We start from the raw sequence: 16,418 nt of genomic DNA on the forward strand, positions 1-16,418 counted from the left end.
AGCGTAGTAAATTGAGTAATTACGTTTTATTTATTAAACATTTTAAATGATATTTAATTATAATTTAAAATAATATTTTTTATTTATCTTTAATAAAAATTTCGTGTTTAAGTTCGATTGTTTATTTTTGCTTCATTTTGATAATGTCGGCGGCTCAGCTGACCGATTGGTAAATTGTGTCAAGTCTCGAAGTTTTGTGATTATTCTTTTAAAATTTCTTATGGAAGCGTAACTGATCGAATGGAATTAAAAACATCGACGAATTTGCCGTTTATAATGGTATTATAATCGTAATATAGGTATGTGTGGGACTTTTATTCGGTACCAATCAATTTATTGCATTTGAATTTTGATTATTACGTATGTTCGATTTTTGTTTGTTACGTATATTACGTGTTAAATACGTATTATTACGTATGTTAAACGTAATAATCAAAATAATTATTATTTAATCAATCGTTTTTCTTCGTATTTCCCACACTTTTCACGAATTCTGTTAATAATTGTGTAATTATAGTTTTTGAAATTACTCGTTTTACACTTTAAATCGCACCTGAAATGAAATATATTTAATCGAAACTACACATCACCGAAGTCTTAAGGGACTAAAATACAAACGTGGATTTTGCCTTTGCGTCTTTCTGACCGGTGGCAACGTAGAATTTTCCGGTTTAATTCGCATTTCTGACACCGAAACGGGGACCTGTTTCCTCGTAGATGGCCCCCGGGAAGCGTCCTCCTCGGCGGCTAGCTCGCTTTGTCTTGTCCCGTCCAATTAAAGCCCGGTCGTCGTTACGTTTCTGTGGCATCTTTGATTTGACGATCATGGACGTTTCTCTCACAACCTTACGCCTGTCTTTACGGTTGACAGACTCGTCACTCCTCGTTCGGTCTTGTCCGGTTATGCTATATCGATGTTTATATGATACTTTTCTATTATGGGTTTCGTAACTAACGCTTTGGTATGGTTATTCGTCGTTTCTTTATTCCGGTCCTAGGTGGTCTTATCTGGATTGGGGAAGTTGTTAGGCGTGGGAGGAGAGAAAAGGGGGCCTATCATATAGACATATAAAAGACGGGATGAAGGGAGACACTTCCACTAACAGATTAACTGCAGTTCGAGATCCGAAGCCGAGATGAAAAATTTCGAAAAATGTTTTCGATGTTAGCTTTGGAGGTAGTGCCGAACTGTAGCTGCAGGGATTACAAAGTGGCTAAGCACCTCTGCTTATTTGTCAGTGCTCGTATGCAGTATACGGGGGGCTGCAAAAGTAGATATATAGTTGTGAATCTGGGAAATACACGTTTGGTGTGTATTATTATTATTTTTATCTTTTATTTTTTCATCATATTTCTTATTTGTGGTTTAATTTATACATAAAAATAAATGTCTTTTTTTCCTGTATTTTCCATAACAACAACTGTATACCTACTTTTGCACTCCTTCTATATATACTTTCACTTTCATCATAGATTTTTTGTGGTATATGCCGCCATGTGTTATCCACACAAAAGTATAGTAGTTAATCTTCAAAAGTCATTTTTATTTATAATAAAATAGAAAAACATTTAGATACATTTATTGCTATTGTATTTTAAATTTAACATTATTAATAAATGAATTTTTATTTTTCAGGTAATTTCGAGAGTCTTCGCTTTAAAATACCGAGCTTTAATAATAATAATTTCTGTCAGAAATGTTAGAATGGTGCACGAGAAGATGGCGTATGTGGATTCGACCGGTCGTTATGATAATTTATGGAATTATAATTTTGGTATTGCTTCCTTTGTGTATTTGGCGACTCGCCGAAAATGGCGTCACCTCTCACGATCAGGCGTGGTTTATCGGAGGTATTTTCGTTCTGATGGCTCTCCCAATCACATTTTGGGAAATAACACAACATTTAGTTCACTACACGAAACCTTACATGCAAAAATATATTATTAGGTAATTTTTATATTGATATTTTTTTAAAATATAGATAATTTTATTTCAGGAGCCAAAGTAATTTTTATTAAAAAATGTCTAATGTTAATGAATCATAAGCATTAATTATCCTAAGAAGTGTAATTAATCTAACAGACCACTTTTTATAACTAGACTCTATATGCAATTGTGTCGTCTACAAGTCTATGATCTATGATGGGTTCGGTACATTTAAAGCCAGGCAATACGATGTCGAAGATAAGCTATACTCGGGAAGCCCTTCTTTTCTATTGGGTGATGAGCTGCAGCAGCTGGTGAAAGCCAACCCATGTCCGATCTTGCAAGAAATGAGTCTCGGTTTTGACCAAGTCCACTAGTTTGTTCACAGATGATACTGTGCACTTTCTTCGTGACAATGCAAGACCATGCGTGAAAGTTGACCTGGCAGAATCTGCTCGATCTCAGCTGGGAGTTTCTTCTCCCATCCTCCCTCACTCTTTTGCTCCATGCAACACTTCTTGGATGGAAAGCAGTTTGCTTTCCATCCCAACCCAATAATTGCATGAACACAGATAGTTTCATAATGTTCATTGAGCTGAAGATGTTCTTATAAGAGAATGAAAATGTTTTTTTAATAAAAATTAGTTTTTAGTTTCATTTCTTCACAAATAGTTTAATCCAATATACATTATATTCATAGAATATACAGCAAGTCCTCACTTAACATTGTTGGAAACTTATTAAGAAAAATACGTAACCAAATCTGTTGTAATTGTATTGTTTGAAACCTCCGGCATTTATCTTTCACCTCATAGAATCAATTTTACTGTGTATAAAGAAAATTCCACAACGATAATTGTAAATGATTACAAATGTACTAGTATCTTTCTTCAAAAATATTATAAAGAAATGATATTAAGCGAGGACTCACTGTATTATAAATGATTTTACTTTTAGTTTCATTTTTTATCATGTATTAAGACAATTTTATTGCAGTGTTTAACTCACTAAAGCTAAGAGCAAACTAGTTGATGCCATTATTTTGTAGTCACATGACTATTTTCCTTTGATAATCTTGCAATATTACTTGTGATGAAACTCTAAATAATCAACAAAACTTCCTATATTCTCTATGAACTATTGCTCAGAAAAGTGTTTACAAAATGACAAAAATCAACAATCACGATGCATTGCGGTTAATGTTACCTTAGGTAGCAAAGATGGCGGCTCGTCTCTGAAACAGTGGGGTCGCATGTACTAACCTAACCTAACCTATTCTAATATTTTGGTTGGCAATAATTATGATAATTTATTAGAATAGGTTAGGTTAGTACGTGCGTCCCCAATGTTTCAGAGACAAGCCGCCATCTTGGCTACCTAAGGTAACATTAACCATTATATGTATATTATAGATTAATTTAATTCATTGGGCTGCAATTTGAAAAAATTGTAGATCTATAAATTTTCAGTTGCCTGTCTGCCCTTAATCTCGAGAACGGAGTTAGATAGACGAAAGACGAGATCAGATATACGAACTTCAAAGCAAACCGGAAGTTACATTATTTCAATTATTATATTTAGTATTCTGATAACAGTTTTAATGTTTTTACGTACTGCAAAATATCTTTCTTAAACACGTTGCCCGGTTGCTCGTTTCGTACGTTACTTAACCGTAATTTAATGCCATTTTCATCCATCCATCTTTTGCAATAATATACAAAATCATCTAATGGGAAATTTTAGGTTTAGTTTTATCCTTGAAAATGATTGTAGATTTTAACTTCCATCAGCTAAGTGCGACACCACCACCATAAACTCGGTGTTTTCGTGGCTCGTACTCTAGACTAGCACAGTCCAAGGAGTACAACGGTGACGTTCACGTCAATTTTGTGCTTAATATTGTTTGCGGATTAACATGTGCTATTTTATTTTTTTATTAGTAACAAATATTGATAGTAAATTTTCTTGTAGAATACTCTGGATGGTTCCGATTTACGCGCTAAATGCTGTGAGTATTTATTTTTCTAATGTGATTGCAATATATATCAATAAATATTTAGATGTAAATTATTATTGTAATAATGAAATACATTTAAATAGTGGCTAGTATTGACATCTCCAAAAATTGGAATATATTTGGATACCTGTAGAGAATGTTATGAAGCATATGTTATTTATAATTTCATGGTATTTTTGCTGAATTTTTTGCGATACGAAATGGAACTAGATATAACAGTCGAAGACAAACCCTCCGTTAAACATATATTTCCCTGTTGTTGTCTTAAACCGTGTCCCGGTGGAAGGTAAAGCTTTTATTTTTTGCTAATACGAGTCGTCGTATATTAAGCCAGCTCCACACGTTTGGTATTTGTCAAATGCCGAGAAAATATTTGGCCAATATTAAATAGTACGGAAGATTTACTTGGGACGAATATTTGATATTCATCACTTGCAACTCCTTGTTGGTATATTGTGCCAAATCAAAGGGCAATTATTCTGCAATTGGCAAATACCAAATGTGTGGAGCAGGCTTCTATTGATACTATTAATATACAAACATTTAATAAATTTAAAAACTGATATATTTAAATTATAGGGATTTTATTCATGCATGTAAACATGGTATTCTACAGTATACAGTAATGCGTCCATTAACAACAATAACATCGTTGTAAGTAAACAAATGATGATAATGAATTATATTAATTAATTACTTTTTGGTAATGTGGCTTAATATTTTATAATAACAATATTATTATTATTATTATTAAATTATAAGTAAATATATGTTTAAATCTAATCAGTTGTCTAAATTTCATATTTTTTTTCAAATAATTCAAACTAAACAGTTTTAGTGTAGAAATTATGGCCGCTACAAAAACATGATTTGTTTCATCATATAATACACATCTCAAAGCCCGACGAGTTAATATAATAAACCAACGACGGCCTAAATATTCGTGCTATAATAGCCATATTATAGCCCGAATATTTAGGCGATTGTCGGTTTATTATATTTGCTTCGTCATCGTTCTTGCACCGTATTTTATTTTAAATAACGTCTCTTCACGGGAATAGTTTTTGAGATCATTCTTTTATGTTTGGCATTAAATGTTTTTCAAGTCCATGTAAGTTGTCTCCGGATACAACTTCCAAGACTCAAACAGCATTTATAATCTCTGTAACAATATATGCCGAAAAAAACAAATTTTCTGTTCAACTCAATACATTGTGGGTTTGGTTAGATTAGCTATTATTAGTTTGATTAAATTAGCTTTAATTAGCTTTAATAATCTATTGTGACTAGGACATCAATGCTGTTTTTTATCTCTCACCCCTAAATTCTGTTAGGTGTGCTCAATTGCATCAGGGAGCATGGACATTGTCACGTCGACTCCACTTTATATCAAAAATGAAGTCATGGATCCCTACTTTTACGTTACAAAACGAGTACCTTGTAGTTTAGTCAACTTTACGAAACTTAATTTAGATACTTTTGAAGTTTTTTCTTGGCAGTTTTTAAGATCAAAGCATATAAGATTTGAAGTTTTAGTGAAGAATGCACATTCTTATAGTGTAGAATTATCATCTGTTTAAAATCTTTAAAGCTTATTTTCTGTAGTTTGTGGATGACTTGAAGTAAATTAAGCAAAACATTAAAACTTTCAAAAAGTAACTTGTATAATTTTTTAATAAACTTTTTATTCTTTTTCCAAAAATTGTATTTTAATAGCCAGGTCGAGGCCAAAGTTTTAAACTCGAAAACGTGTACGTCGGACGTACGGCGCCACTTTCCCGTAAGCCCAGAAGTTTGACAATGGCATTTGGGATGTTGAGCACGATTCCACCGACTTTCCAAACACCATTGTCAAACTTCTAGGCTCACGGGAAAGCGGTGCCAAACGTCCGACGTACACGTTTTTGCATTTAAAACTTCGGCCTCGACCTCGCTAATATTAAATTGTGAGAACGAGAAAACTCTAGAGAACTAAATTGTTGTTTCGGTTGCCTGGAACGAAACTTGTTGTTTAGTTTGAATTATGAAATTGAATACAAAAACAAAATAAAATTCTTTTTTAAACACTGTTTTTCTTTCTTTAGGATATGTGAATTATCGGGTGTTTATGGAGAAGGAAAATTTGTTCCTAATGTTGCCTATCCTTACATTGTAGTCATAAACAATATTTCACAATTTGTAAGTAAAACATTTTTGTTTTTCATTATGTTAACATTCTAATAATCATATTTTTTGATAAAAGGATTATTAAGTCGTTAAAATAAGATCTTATTTTACTCTCTAATATATTATATAATTTGATATATTTATTCTGTCCTAAAAAGCACAGTGGCAATATATATATATATATATATATATACAGTAAAACCTTGTTAAGTCAAAGTTTAAGGAGTGAAAATCCCACCTTTGAGTTAATGAGTTATACCCAGTTTTTTTCAAGAATCTATTTAAAAAATTGTATATATTTTATGGTGCATTTGAGGGCATTGTCGAGGTGCTTCCTCGCGTCCCAATCAGAACACGACGAATGTTGATGCAATGTTGTAATGGCATGGTGCTGTGTTTGGCCGTAGTGTTTTATCTTAAATGTTCACGTTCGTACGAAGTATAAGAGAAAATGAAGATTATGAACTAATCGGAGTGGAAGGTTTGAGTTAAAAGTATCAACAATTTTGAATTAACGAGATCGTATTATATGGAATAACCTATGCACTCTGCCCGAGACCTGTAGATAGCTTCAGTTAATGCAGTTCGACTTAGCGTGGTTTTTATTGTAATCATAAAACAAAGTTTTTAAACTTTATAGTCTATATTTTAATTATTTTATATATATATATATATTATTAAACAAATTTAATATTTACTGAAAAATTATTAACAGGAATTTTTATAAATGATTTACAAGATATTCCGATATTAGTTTCAAAGTCCTGAACGATAACTTTCATAATTGTAATCGGCTTATTATATGTATCTTTTAAATTGATATGATTAACTGATTAGTCATATCAATATCTTGAATCTAACTGATAATTATTATTATTAATTGCGAATGTCACGCTCGGCTGATACCGGTGCCAAGTACTATACTGGACTAAAGCGTGACCAGAAGGTCGGCACCAGACCAGTGATGCCTATGTCAGGACCAACACCACTTTTTTTTTTCTTTAAGGCCGATACAGAGACTTTTGGATGCTAATCTGATTGTGCATGAGTGGTCACGTATGTAAACACTAGGAGTCCAGGATGGAGACAGACTGAGAGACAACTTATTTACAAAGGAAAAAAATATCCATTTATTTATATAAATTATTTACACATATACATAGAATAACAGAGTGTTCTCTTTAGCTCCAAAGAGCGGCTTAAATTGGAAAAAGCTATATAGCGTAACACGATTGCGTATTTAAGTTAACGAGTTCCTAGCCAAGAGAGAGAGCTTACAATATTACGTGCGATGCAAAATATGTTGATTGGAACATTGATTGTCGAGGTTGTAGAATTGTAGATCGAAGATTGTAGATGACAGGATCATCGTGGAGAGAATTCGAGTTCGTGATGTCAGGTTGTCAGGTTCAGAGAACGGCAGAAACGGTCGGGAATGTTGGTCGAGGGATTGGTGGAAGGGCGGGCGAAAGGATCAGCGATGGAACACTCACAAAAGGAGGCGGATCGGCAAACTCTTGGACTCTCGGCCCTTCTTGTCCTCGATTCAATCCTTTTATATCGGGGGGCTCCTCCCCTTTGGTTTTGATGCCCTCTTTTTAGCCACGTTACTTATTTCGACCAATGGTGAATATTTGTTGTTAGTTCCTGGTGACATATTTGATGAGTCCCCTGGAAAAGGAAGTGACTCTGGGGAGAGAGATGCGATCGTCCTCCGGTAATTAAATTGAAAAAATTTTGTTTCGCTGGGTTTTGAACTAATTTAACACTCGAAAGACAAAAAATTTTCTCTCAAAAATTGTCATCAAGTCCGGTCTCTCACAAAAGTCAAGATATAGCTACCCAAAGCCGTGCGTTGACTTTTGTGAGAGACCGTGTTACATTAAGCTCCCGTGTTATTGGTATATATATCAACATCTATAAACTTCCAAACAATGTGATGTGTTCAATATTGTGGCTTTCTGTAGTGCCACGTATACATTTTTATTAATGTTTAATGTTTTTAGACTTTTGTGTAGTGTATGTGGTATAATACAAGTAGAAAAAAGAGGACAACAGGTACTATAAATACCTTATCCATCCTCTACATCTGTCTTATTTCTTGAGCAAGTGGAGTGTACTTGTTGATTTTTTCAGTGTAAGCATTTTTTATGTTATAAGTGTTTGTAACAGAGGTGTATAAGATGTTGATGAAAGCAATGTCAGGTCTATTGTGATGAATTATGGTTATCCGTGATTATGGTTCTCGTAGTATATTTTGTGTGTGTCATTTTCTAATACTGCCTGTGGAGTATATTTGTAATATGGTACCTGGGTGTTTAATAATCTGTTTGTGTGCAAGCTCTTGGTGTATTATATTTGCTATTTGATTATGCCTATGTAATTAGTCTGTTTATGTTAAGAGCTTGCAATCAGAAGTAATACGTTGCATTGTTTCCGGCAGAATGTGGCATTTTCTACAAGAGTCATCTGTGAGTGATGTATCCTTCAGGATGTATGTTTTCTATAGTTTTTAGTGTTTATGACCTGATCTTGAATGGCAACCATAAACCCTTCGGTCTCTCCAGACAGCCCCTAGTCAGCCAGTAGTTTGATGGCAGTTTTGTCAACATAGTCATAGACATGCGCCGCCACGAAGTGACTTTTGGGCCCATGACTGCTTAGTGGTGTGTGTTGTTTATGTGTTGGACTATGTCCAGGTGCTCAGAATGTATGTTTAAAGATGTGTGGTTACTATCTGAGTTATAGCTGTTTGTAATCTTGATGTTTCTTGTTTTTTGTGGAAAAAACTCTCAGTATCAGAATTTGTTTGTAGTGCAGGTTAACTGTATTAGTCGGGCCACGGCCACCGTCTTTACAAGGAAGAGTTAGTCTTTTTACAGACAATTTTAGATTATATTGTTTATGCTTGTTTAAGTGTTGTTCTTGTTTACCTTTGGAGTTGCTCGAGACCTGTGCGTGTCCAGTGTATAACTCCAAAAGAATAAGTGAATTACAGGGATAATGTATTGTAATCTGTTCCAGTATTTGAGTGTTAATCTTTGTTTTATCTATGCAAGTTTTGTATGTTTTGCAGTTAGAATCCTAAATATTTGTAAAACTCATCCTCTTTCATGGATTCAATTATATCTCCACTTCTGAGTACAAAGTCTCCTTTCTTCAGAACTCCTTTTTCAAAATGGAATGTTTTGCTTTTGCCTAGACCAAACTCCATTTGTATATCAATTGTGTGTGTGTATGTAGGTTGTAAGAGATGAAACTGGTTCTGCGCAGATGCGTAAAGTTTGACATCATCCATGTACATACGTGAGGTGTGATAATGCGAATGGGGTTGTTGTGTTTTGTTCAGTGAGTTATATAAAAGGTTAAGTGCAAGGCAGAATCAAAGAGGACACTAGGAATCTCCTTGAAAGATTCCTCGCTTGATATATATTTGATTTGTTTTTAGTATTATGGAGGTTAAGATGTAATGTTGTTCTCTAGTGAAGCATGGAAAAACCAAGGAAACAAATGAGTTGAGGATGAATTTTGTAGATGTGAAGTATGTGCAGCAGCCAAGTGTGTGAAATGCTGTCAAATGCTTTTCTGTATTCAACATATGCCATGTGTATGTTTCTTTGTTGCTTATGAACTTGCTGCACAATAACAGGGTCAACAAGTAGTCGTTCTTTGCAATTTTCGTGATGTCTACGACATATAATTGTTTATCAATATGATTGTATATTTTGTTTACAAGATTCTTACCTCTTGCATTTGCAGTATTGGAAGACATGTAATTGGTCTGTACTGTGCAGGATCTTTTGGTGTTTTTTGGTTTCATGTAGGTGAGAAATTTCCTATGTGAGAAATTAGTGTGTCTTGTGGATTGTTCATTGTTCATGATATGAGTTAAACATTTAGCTAGTGCAGGGTGGATTTTTTGTACCAGAAATTGTGAATGTTGTCTACACCAGGTGCTGTGCAGTTGTATGATTATTATTATTAAAGATAGCTTTCGTTTTTCTGGACAAATGAAATCCTGTAATATGTCGTAGACAGTGCAGTTCTTGATACTGTTTGTTTCACCCTCATTTTCCTTAAAAATCGTAAAACTAGGAGGCAATTCTTCAACCTTACGCGATGCAGATGACAATAGGTAAATTTCAATACAATATGCGTTTCTCTATGCAGTGCTGCTCGATTGCTATACGTCAAATCATACATTATTTTTGCCACACTCTCACTACATAAACGTGGTCAAAGATTGGAAAGAACAAAGCAGCAAGAATTTTTCTTGGATAATTTTGTGCAGTTTATGAACATTTTAAACCCTTATTTTTGTACTTGATAATCACATTTATGAAGTTTACAGAAAAAACAGTATATATTTAAAGATACATCAATGGGCACTAGATTAAATATCATGTAATAAATAACTGATAGAAAGGTGTTTGAATATAAACATATGAATTTTGAGGCTTTTTTAGTTTGGGAAAGTTAATATACTACATGTGTGCATTTAATTATTTATATGTAAGTATCGATAAATTAAAAATGTCATAAATTGGAAGGAAGTGTGTGATGACTGACGATTTGGTGGACAAAGTGGATCAATTGCTTCAAGAAAGGCGTCGGTTCAAGATTTCTGAGGTCAATGAGAAGTTTCCTCAAATTTCAAGGCCCATGTTGTATACCGCTGACCGACGGCGTTAAAGGTGGGCCGAATGGCCTGGCGCAACATTCTTTGACGTGGGTATACAAAAGCTGGTGTCACGGTACGACGTCTGCCTGAATTGACAAGGCAATTATGTGGAAAAATAGGTAAAGACTGTAACTACCTTCTACAAATAAGGTGGTTTTTTTTTTCATTCTTATTTTTTTATTCTGGGTCAGCGGAGGTTGAAAAAAATAACCCTCGTACATTATATATTTATATATACGATGTTCAGTTTATTAACGTGTGGTGAAAAAAATATGCACGTAATAAATCTGGTTGCAAAAAATAACAGGAAAATACTTCAAATTGTCCAACATCAAGATTAGTGCAAAAAAACAGTATTAATGTTTTGGGAGGCTCTATGGCAGTTTGGGGATACTGTATATTCTTCATAGTCTTCGAGAACCAGGACGTAGGCATTTTCTTAAGCTACAATTGAATTTTCTGTTTCAAGTTTTTGACCAATTTAGGCCTGTAATTATTGATGTAGATTCATCTTTTTTAAATTTGTCCAGAAATCTTCGACTGGGATAACCGAGGTGTTTTAAGAGAACTTTGACATTCAAGCACAAATGGAATCCTCAAATGCTCAAGTTCATCCAATGTTTCTTTAGTATAATGGGTAAGATTTGGCTAGAAGACGACTCGTCTTCTAGCCAAATCTTACCCTCGGCCGAGTAACGGGCAGAAAATCACAGAGATGAAAGGGTCTTTCATCTCGGTGATTTTCCTTAATGTATTCTGTAAATTTTGGTAAACATAGTCTGTAATGTTCAGCACGTAGTCAAACCAGGTTCAAGAAACTGCTGTTTCAACATTCCCCACTTGCCAATGGCCAATCCTCTTTGAATACTTAGATTTTGGGATATATTTGGCATTGTTGCCGACAGGTGACAAAGGGTGTTTGAGATTTTTTCTTTCTCCATTCATTGCCATCCGGCACGAAATGTTATCGTCATCCATCACACGGCTCACCATTCCCCAATCTTCTAAGAATGTTGTATAATAGACAGTCTGTCAACTGAAATTGATTGTCTTAAAATGTTTTTACAATATTCAACTTCTTCCCTGTCGGATGTTCAGTATAAAATTCACGTATCATATTTCGACAATCTTACCATTCAGAAAAAAAAATTGTGTAAAGCAACTACATTTTGTGCAAATGAAATAGCCAATATGTCATTACACGTGTTGTTATAATGAATTATCAAGCTATCGATATCTCGACTAATAAGAATTCTAAGATGAAATAGTAGCCAATCGAGATATTGACAGCTTGATAATTCATTATAAAAGTGAACCGATGCGCATTGGCGTAGCCAGGACTTTGTTACGGGAGGGACCTAGTAGAGGCCGTAATTTTCTGTAGAGGGGCACCAGGTTAACTGGGGGGGGGGCCGTGCCCGCCCATGCCAATGCACGCAATTTAGCTTTATTTAATTTTGCAAAGGTAGTCATTCACGACGACATAAGATTACCACCTGCCGAGTAACGGGCATAAAAATACAACCCCGATAAAAATTATGTAGACATAAAACGTTATGTATTTTTATTAAAAATAAAGAATGTTAAAATTGCATATATTGGTTCACTTTTGCTACAATTTGATGATTTTTCCTCCCATGTAGGTTGCCATGTATTCTCTCGTATTATTCTACAAGGCGTATAAAAAACAGCTCTCGCCAATGAAACCCGTAGCAAAATTTCTTTGCATCAAAGCTGTCGTCTTCTTTTCATTTTTGTGAGTATCGTCTAATCCGTTTCAATTTAAATAATAATAATAATTTATTAAATAAATTTCTGTGCTTTCGTAGAAACTAATGAAATTATTATTATTCGAAGTACTTTGTACCGTCCGGTCTTACCGCCCGTCTCTGCGAATACATACACTTAAATTTATATAATAATAAACTACTAATTATTAGAAATGTGTTGTAATTCAGGCTATCCTCTCCAAACAATAAATATTTTGATCACTTGCCGTATAATGAGCAAATTTGTGCTTTGATGGAAAATATTGAACTAAGATTGAACAATTCGGCATGCCATTTTTACTTTGCAGAAATACCCGCATCTTTTTGCAAAGTAAAAATGGCAAGCTGAATTGTTGCTCTGCCAAAAGCGATGCAACCATAAAGGGTTGCTGACATATGCCTTAATCCATCCCTATGGGAATTAAGGTAAAATAACAATCTCCTCCTTGTTTGATGTTTATAGTTATGTTTACAGATGGTGCATAATGTCTACCTCTAGGCCAAATTACTTAGCATTTAATTATTAACAGTAGCAGTAATATATTCCTAGATACTCTGACAATCATTTGGCTTTAATATAACTGGGCTTAGACGTTTATATTTGTGTATATATATATATATACACATACAGACAAATATAAACAATCCATAAGTAATTTGGCATAGAGATAGGCATTATGCACCATCTCTTATAAATGTAAGTATAAATATCAAACAAGGAGAAGATTATGAATTAAGCTAAAGGTAAAAGAATGCAAATGCTGGATTAAGTGTCCACATGACAGTAAGGATTATTGAGAAGTGACTGTCCTATTTACTAATGCACATAACTACATTTAGGATGGGTGAAGATTTAATTTTTTTAAAGTAATTTTTGTGTTTATACAGTCAGTCGGTGATCATCTCAATTCTGGTTTATACCGGAGTCATACACCAGTCGTTTACCAGCGGTAAAGAACGTGACGTTGGAGAAATTGGGAGGAGTTTACAAGTGAGTGGATCGTTTGATTCTTCTGTCCGATTTCTCTTTTGTATTTCTGACGTTTGTCGTTTGAACTTTCAGGACTTTATAATTTGCATCGAGATGTTTTTGGCAGCAGTGGCACACTACTTTGCCTTCTCGCATCGTCCGTTTGTGGATCTGGCCGCGGCACAGGCACCCTGCTGTGCTTCGTTCCTGTCCATGTGGGACGTGTCGGACGTCACCCACGACGTCTCCGAACACATTCGACACGTCGGTTAGTATCCGCCTTACGTCGTCGTCCCCGGAAAGTCAAAAATACTGACAAATGATATTTATCTAGGTAATAAAGTCAAGAGGACCGTGTCGGGCAAGAAGTCGAGTGAGCACCAGAGACTCCTAGCACCGGAGGCAGAAGGATCGGGCAGTTCTACTTACCACAGTGTGGGTACGTCCGATGGTCCTTGGGAACCGGAAGCGGAAGATCTGAGCACGGATCAGTACAACCTCGAGAGACCAGTATGAGCCTTACTTAAAGTCAGGTGCAAGTCAAGAACAAACGTTTGCCATCTTCAAAATGGATCTTTTTATACTTATACCGGGTCTGACAAACAGTTTCACAATAAATTTTAAGTTATAAAGACGCATTGGTTGATTTGATTAAAAACACACATTCTGTCACCAGATTTCATCCTTGTTTGTTATGGCTTTCCTCTAGACTATTGAATTCTTTATATCTTTTCTTCTTTTTGGCTACACTTCCTTTATTCGCTACCTACCGTTCACATTTTAAAATCATCAAAGTCCAATTACAAATGTGTGACCACCTTTTTCAAATCTTTAATGATATCTTAGGTGGAAAAATTGTGTCGTCACATCTTTGACTTAAACCCTTTGCCAGTTGCAGGAGAATAATATGGAAGCAGTGTTTTTTACGTTTATTTTGAAAATTATAAATGTCTCGTTTCTGTATTTTTTTAAAAGGAAAAATTAATGAACTAGAATGGATTTTACTTTGTTTTGCTATACCAGAATGCCGTGGTTTGTGGTAGTATTAGTTGCAAGAAGCATTTTTATTGAACGAGAAGTGTAACAGTTAGGATGCATCAATCACTTTTCAACAAAGGTCTCTCTTGACAATTTCCACTTCTTTTTTGATTTGTTTTTCTCATCCGTACCACCCCCGGTATCCTAACAAGTGCATCTCTCCGTCTTCCGATTGGTCTTTTACTATCACTATCACTATCCCACTGAAAAATTAAATTGCATCACCGGCTTCGCAAACGTTTGAAAATGGACGTCTTTCTTTTCGAATGTTTGCGAAGCCGGTGATATTCCGAAATGGAAACGAAAACGTTACTTACCGTAAAACAAAATTGGCTAGCCAAAAGCATTTTAATTGTTTGGCAACGTTACGATGCCAGGGACTTGGGATGTTGTCAATCACAGGTAAAATCGGTAATGGAACAATCTGTTTCGTTTGCTTATTTTATGTTTTTATTAGAGTATTGATGATGTGATTTCACTGTAGTTTCATTTGCCATTAAAACCTTAAACAGCTTTTCTTTAGTCACCAAGAGCACTTAGAAAAGGTGTAAAATCTATTGAGATAGATGTCTACCATCCTGACTTTCCCAAAACTACCTGCATACCTGTAATCTTTGATTTTACTACGCAGTCATACACATTTGTGTGAAAGCTGAATTTCTGGTAATTCCACCCCTCTATATATATTGATTATTTCAAATAACTACATATAACCAACTGGTCAGTTTTTAAAGATCATAGTATTGATTAACCATTCATAAAAATTACGTAAAAGTCGACAATAACTGCCATCCTAATGGGCAGTAAACTTTTTTTTTTTTTTCATTGTTATAAAGTGAATTTTCCTTTTTGTAGCCATTTTATTCGGTGCCAGTACTACCCATAAGTAATAGGCATATTATCTATTTGCAACTGTCGGTCAGTCTATTAAATATTCTATCAATATCGTATAACGACAAAAGATATGGCAATAATGGATCGCTTTTAGGTAAGCCACAGCCTAATTTTCAATTCATTAAAACATTTGAATAATAATCATTTTATCTCCCATTCCTGAAGCTTTTTGTTTTAATATCATTAATAATCGTTTTCAATTCCTCTGTCAAAATGGGAAAATGAAACACGCCCATCCTACACTCTCATTATACCACTTTTTACTTCACTTAAACCTTTAAAAACCTGCACACACCATTCATCAATGGGAATATTCACTGCCATCACCAAATTTAACTTTGCAATTGACATCCGAGTTTGTCCTAAAAGTTTATCCATAAAAATCTATTAATAGCTGGGAAAGTTATGCAACAAGTTGCATAACTTTCCCACCTATTAATAGATTTTTATGGCTTTGACACAAGTTATTTTCTTGTTACATTAATCACACGACTCCTTTCCCAGATCACTTTATTTAATTTTTATAAAGATTATTAATAATCTTTTAAGACAAAAAACAGTTATTTATTGTGGTGATGTCACAATGCCAAGCTGCTATTTTTAATTTAAAACATATGCTCTCCACCTCAAATTAGTAGTGGCTTTCCCCTGTACATTATACTTTTCCTTTAACAATAAGTTGTTGAATAGTGCCAGTCATCTGCTTAACACCCTTTTGGATAAAATTTTTGAATTGAAATAACGTGTCTTGCAGTTTGCGTCGGAAGTTCGTATACAGTTAAATAAACCTTAGGGGAGGAAGGCCCCGATTATCTGGTTGCATCTTTTGTCTGTCTAACTCTGTTCTTGAGATTAAGGAAAGACAGATGGACAACAGTGGGAATTTGTCTACAGTTTTTTCAAATTGCAACCAAATTATGATTCTCGTCACTAAATCTCGTCGGCAGATAGCTTTT

The 16,418-nt window shown here is 34.5% G+C and overlaps 1 protein-coding gene across 3 annotated transcripts; it reads left to right on the top strand.

The window, feature by feature from the left end:
- The first annotated feature begins 137 nt into the window (after positions 1–137).
- Positions 138–14,168, top strand: LOC136971990 (transmembrane protein 184C-like). 3 transcript variants are annotated; one of them, XM_067266521.1, is made up of 10 exons: positions 138–360; positions 1,637–1,948; positions 3,899–3,935; positions 4,028–4,230; positions 4,524–4,598; positions 6,029–6,122; positions 12,435–12,547; positions 13,449–13,551; positions 13,624–13,798; positions 13,865–14,168. In XM_067266521.1, the coding sequence occupies exons 2-10, from the start codon at positions 1,698–1,700 to the stop codon at positions 14,044–14,046; spliced, it is 1,233 nt and encodes a 410-aa protein (XP_067122622.1). In that variant the 5' UTR covers positions 138–360; positions 1,637–1,697; the 3' UTR covers positions 14,047–14,168. The 3 variants fall into 3 exon arrangements, with proteins under 3 accessions (XP_067122622.1, XP_067122621.1, XP_067122623.1); XM_067266520.1 differs by having other exon boundaries at positions 138–299; XM_067266522.1 differs by lacking the exon at positions 138–360 and adding an exon at positions 945–962.
- The last annotated feature ends 2,250 nt before the right edge of the window (positions 14,169–16,418 follow it).

This window comes from Centruroides vittatus, unplaced genomic scaffold (genome assembly GCF_030686945.1).
Source record: "Centruroides vittatus isolate TY-2023 unplaced genomic scaffold, ASM3068694v2 contig_2747, whole genome shotgun sequence".
NCBI lineage: Eukaryota > Metazoa > Arthropoda > Arachnida > Scorpiones > Buthidae > Centruroides > Centruroides vittatus.

Excerpts from the sequence above, each read along its gene's own strand:
- LOC136971990 (XM_067266521.1), top strand. The coding sequence starts at position 1,698 with ATGTTAGAATGGTGCACGAGAAGATGGCGTATGTGGATTCGACCGGTC. Across the intron at positions 12,548-13,448 it reads GTCGTCTTCTTTTCATTTTT|TCAGTCGGTGATCATCTCAA; the intron begins GTGAGTATCGTC and ends GTGTTTATACAG. Across the intron at positions 13,552-13,623 it reads AAATTGGGAGGAGTTTACAA|GACTTTATAATTTGCATCGA; the intron begins GTGAGTGGATCG and ends TTGAACTTTCAG.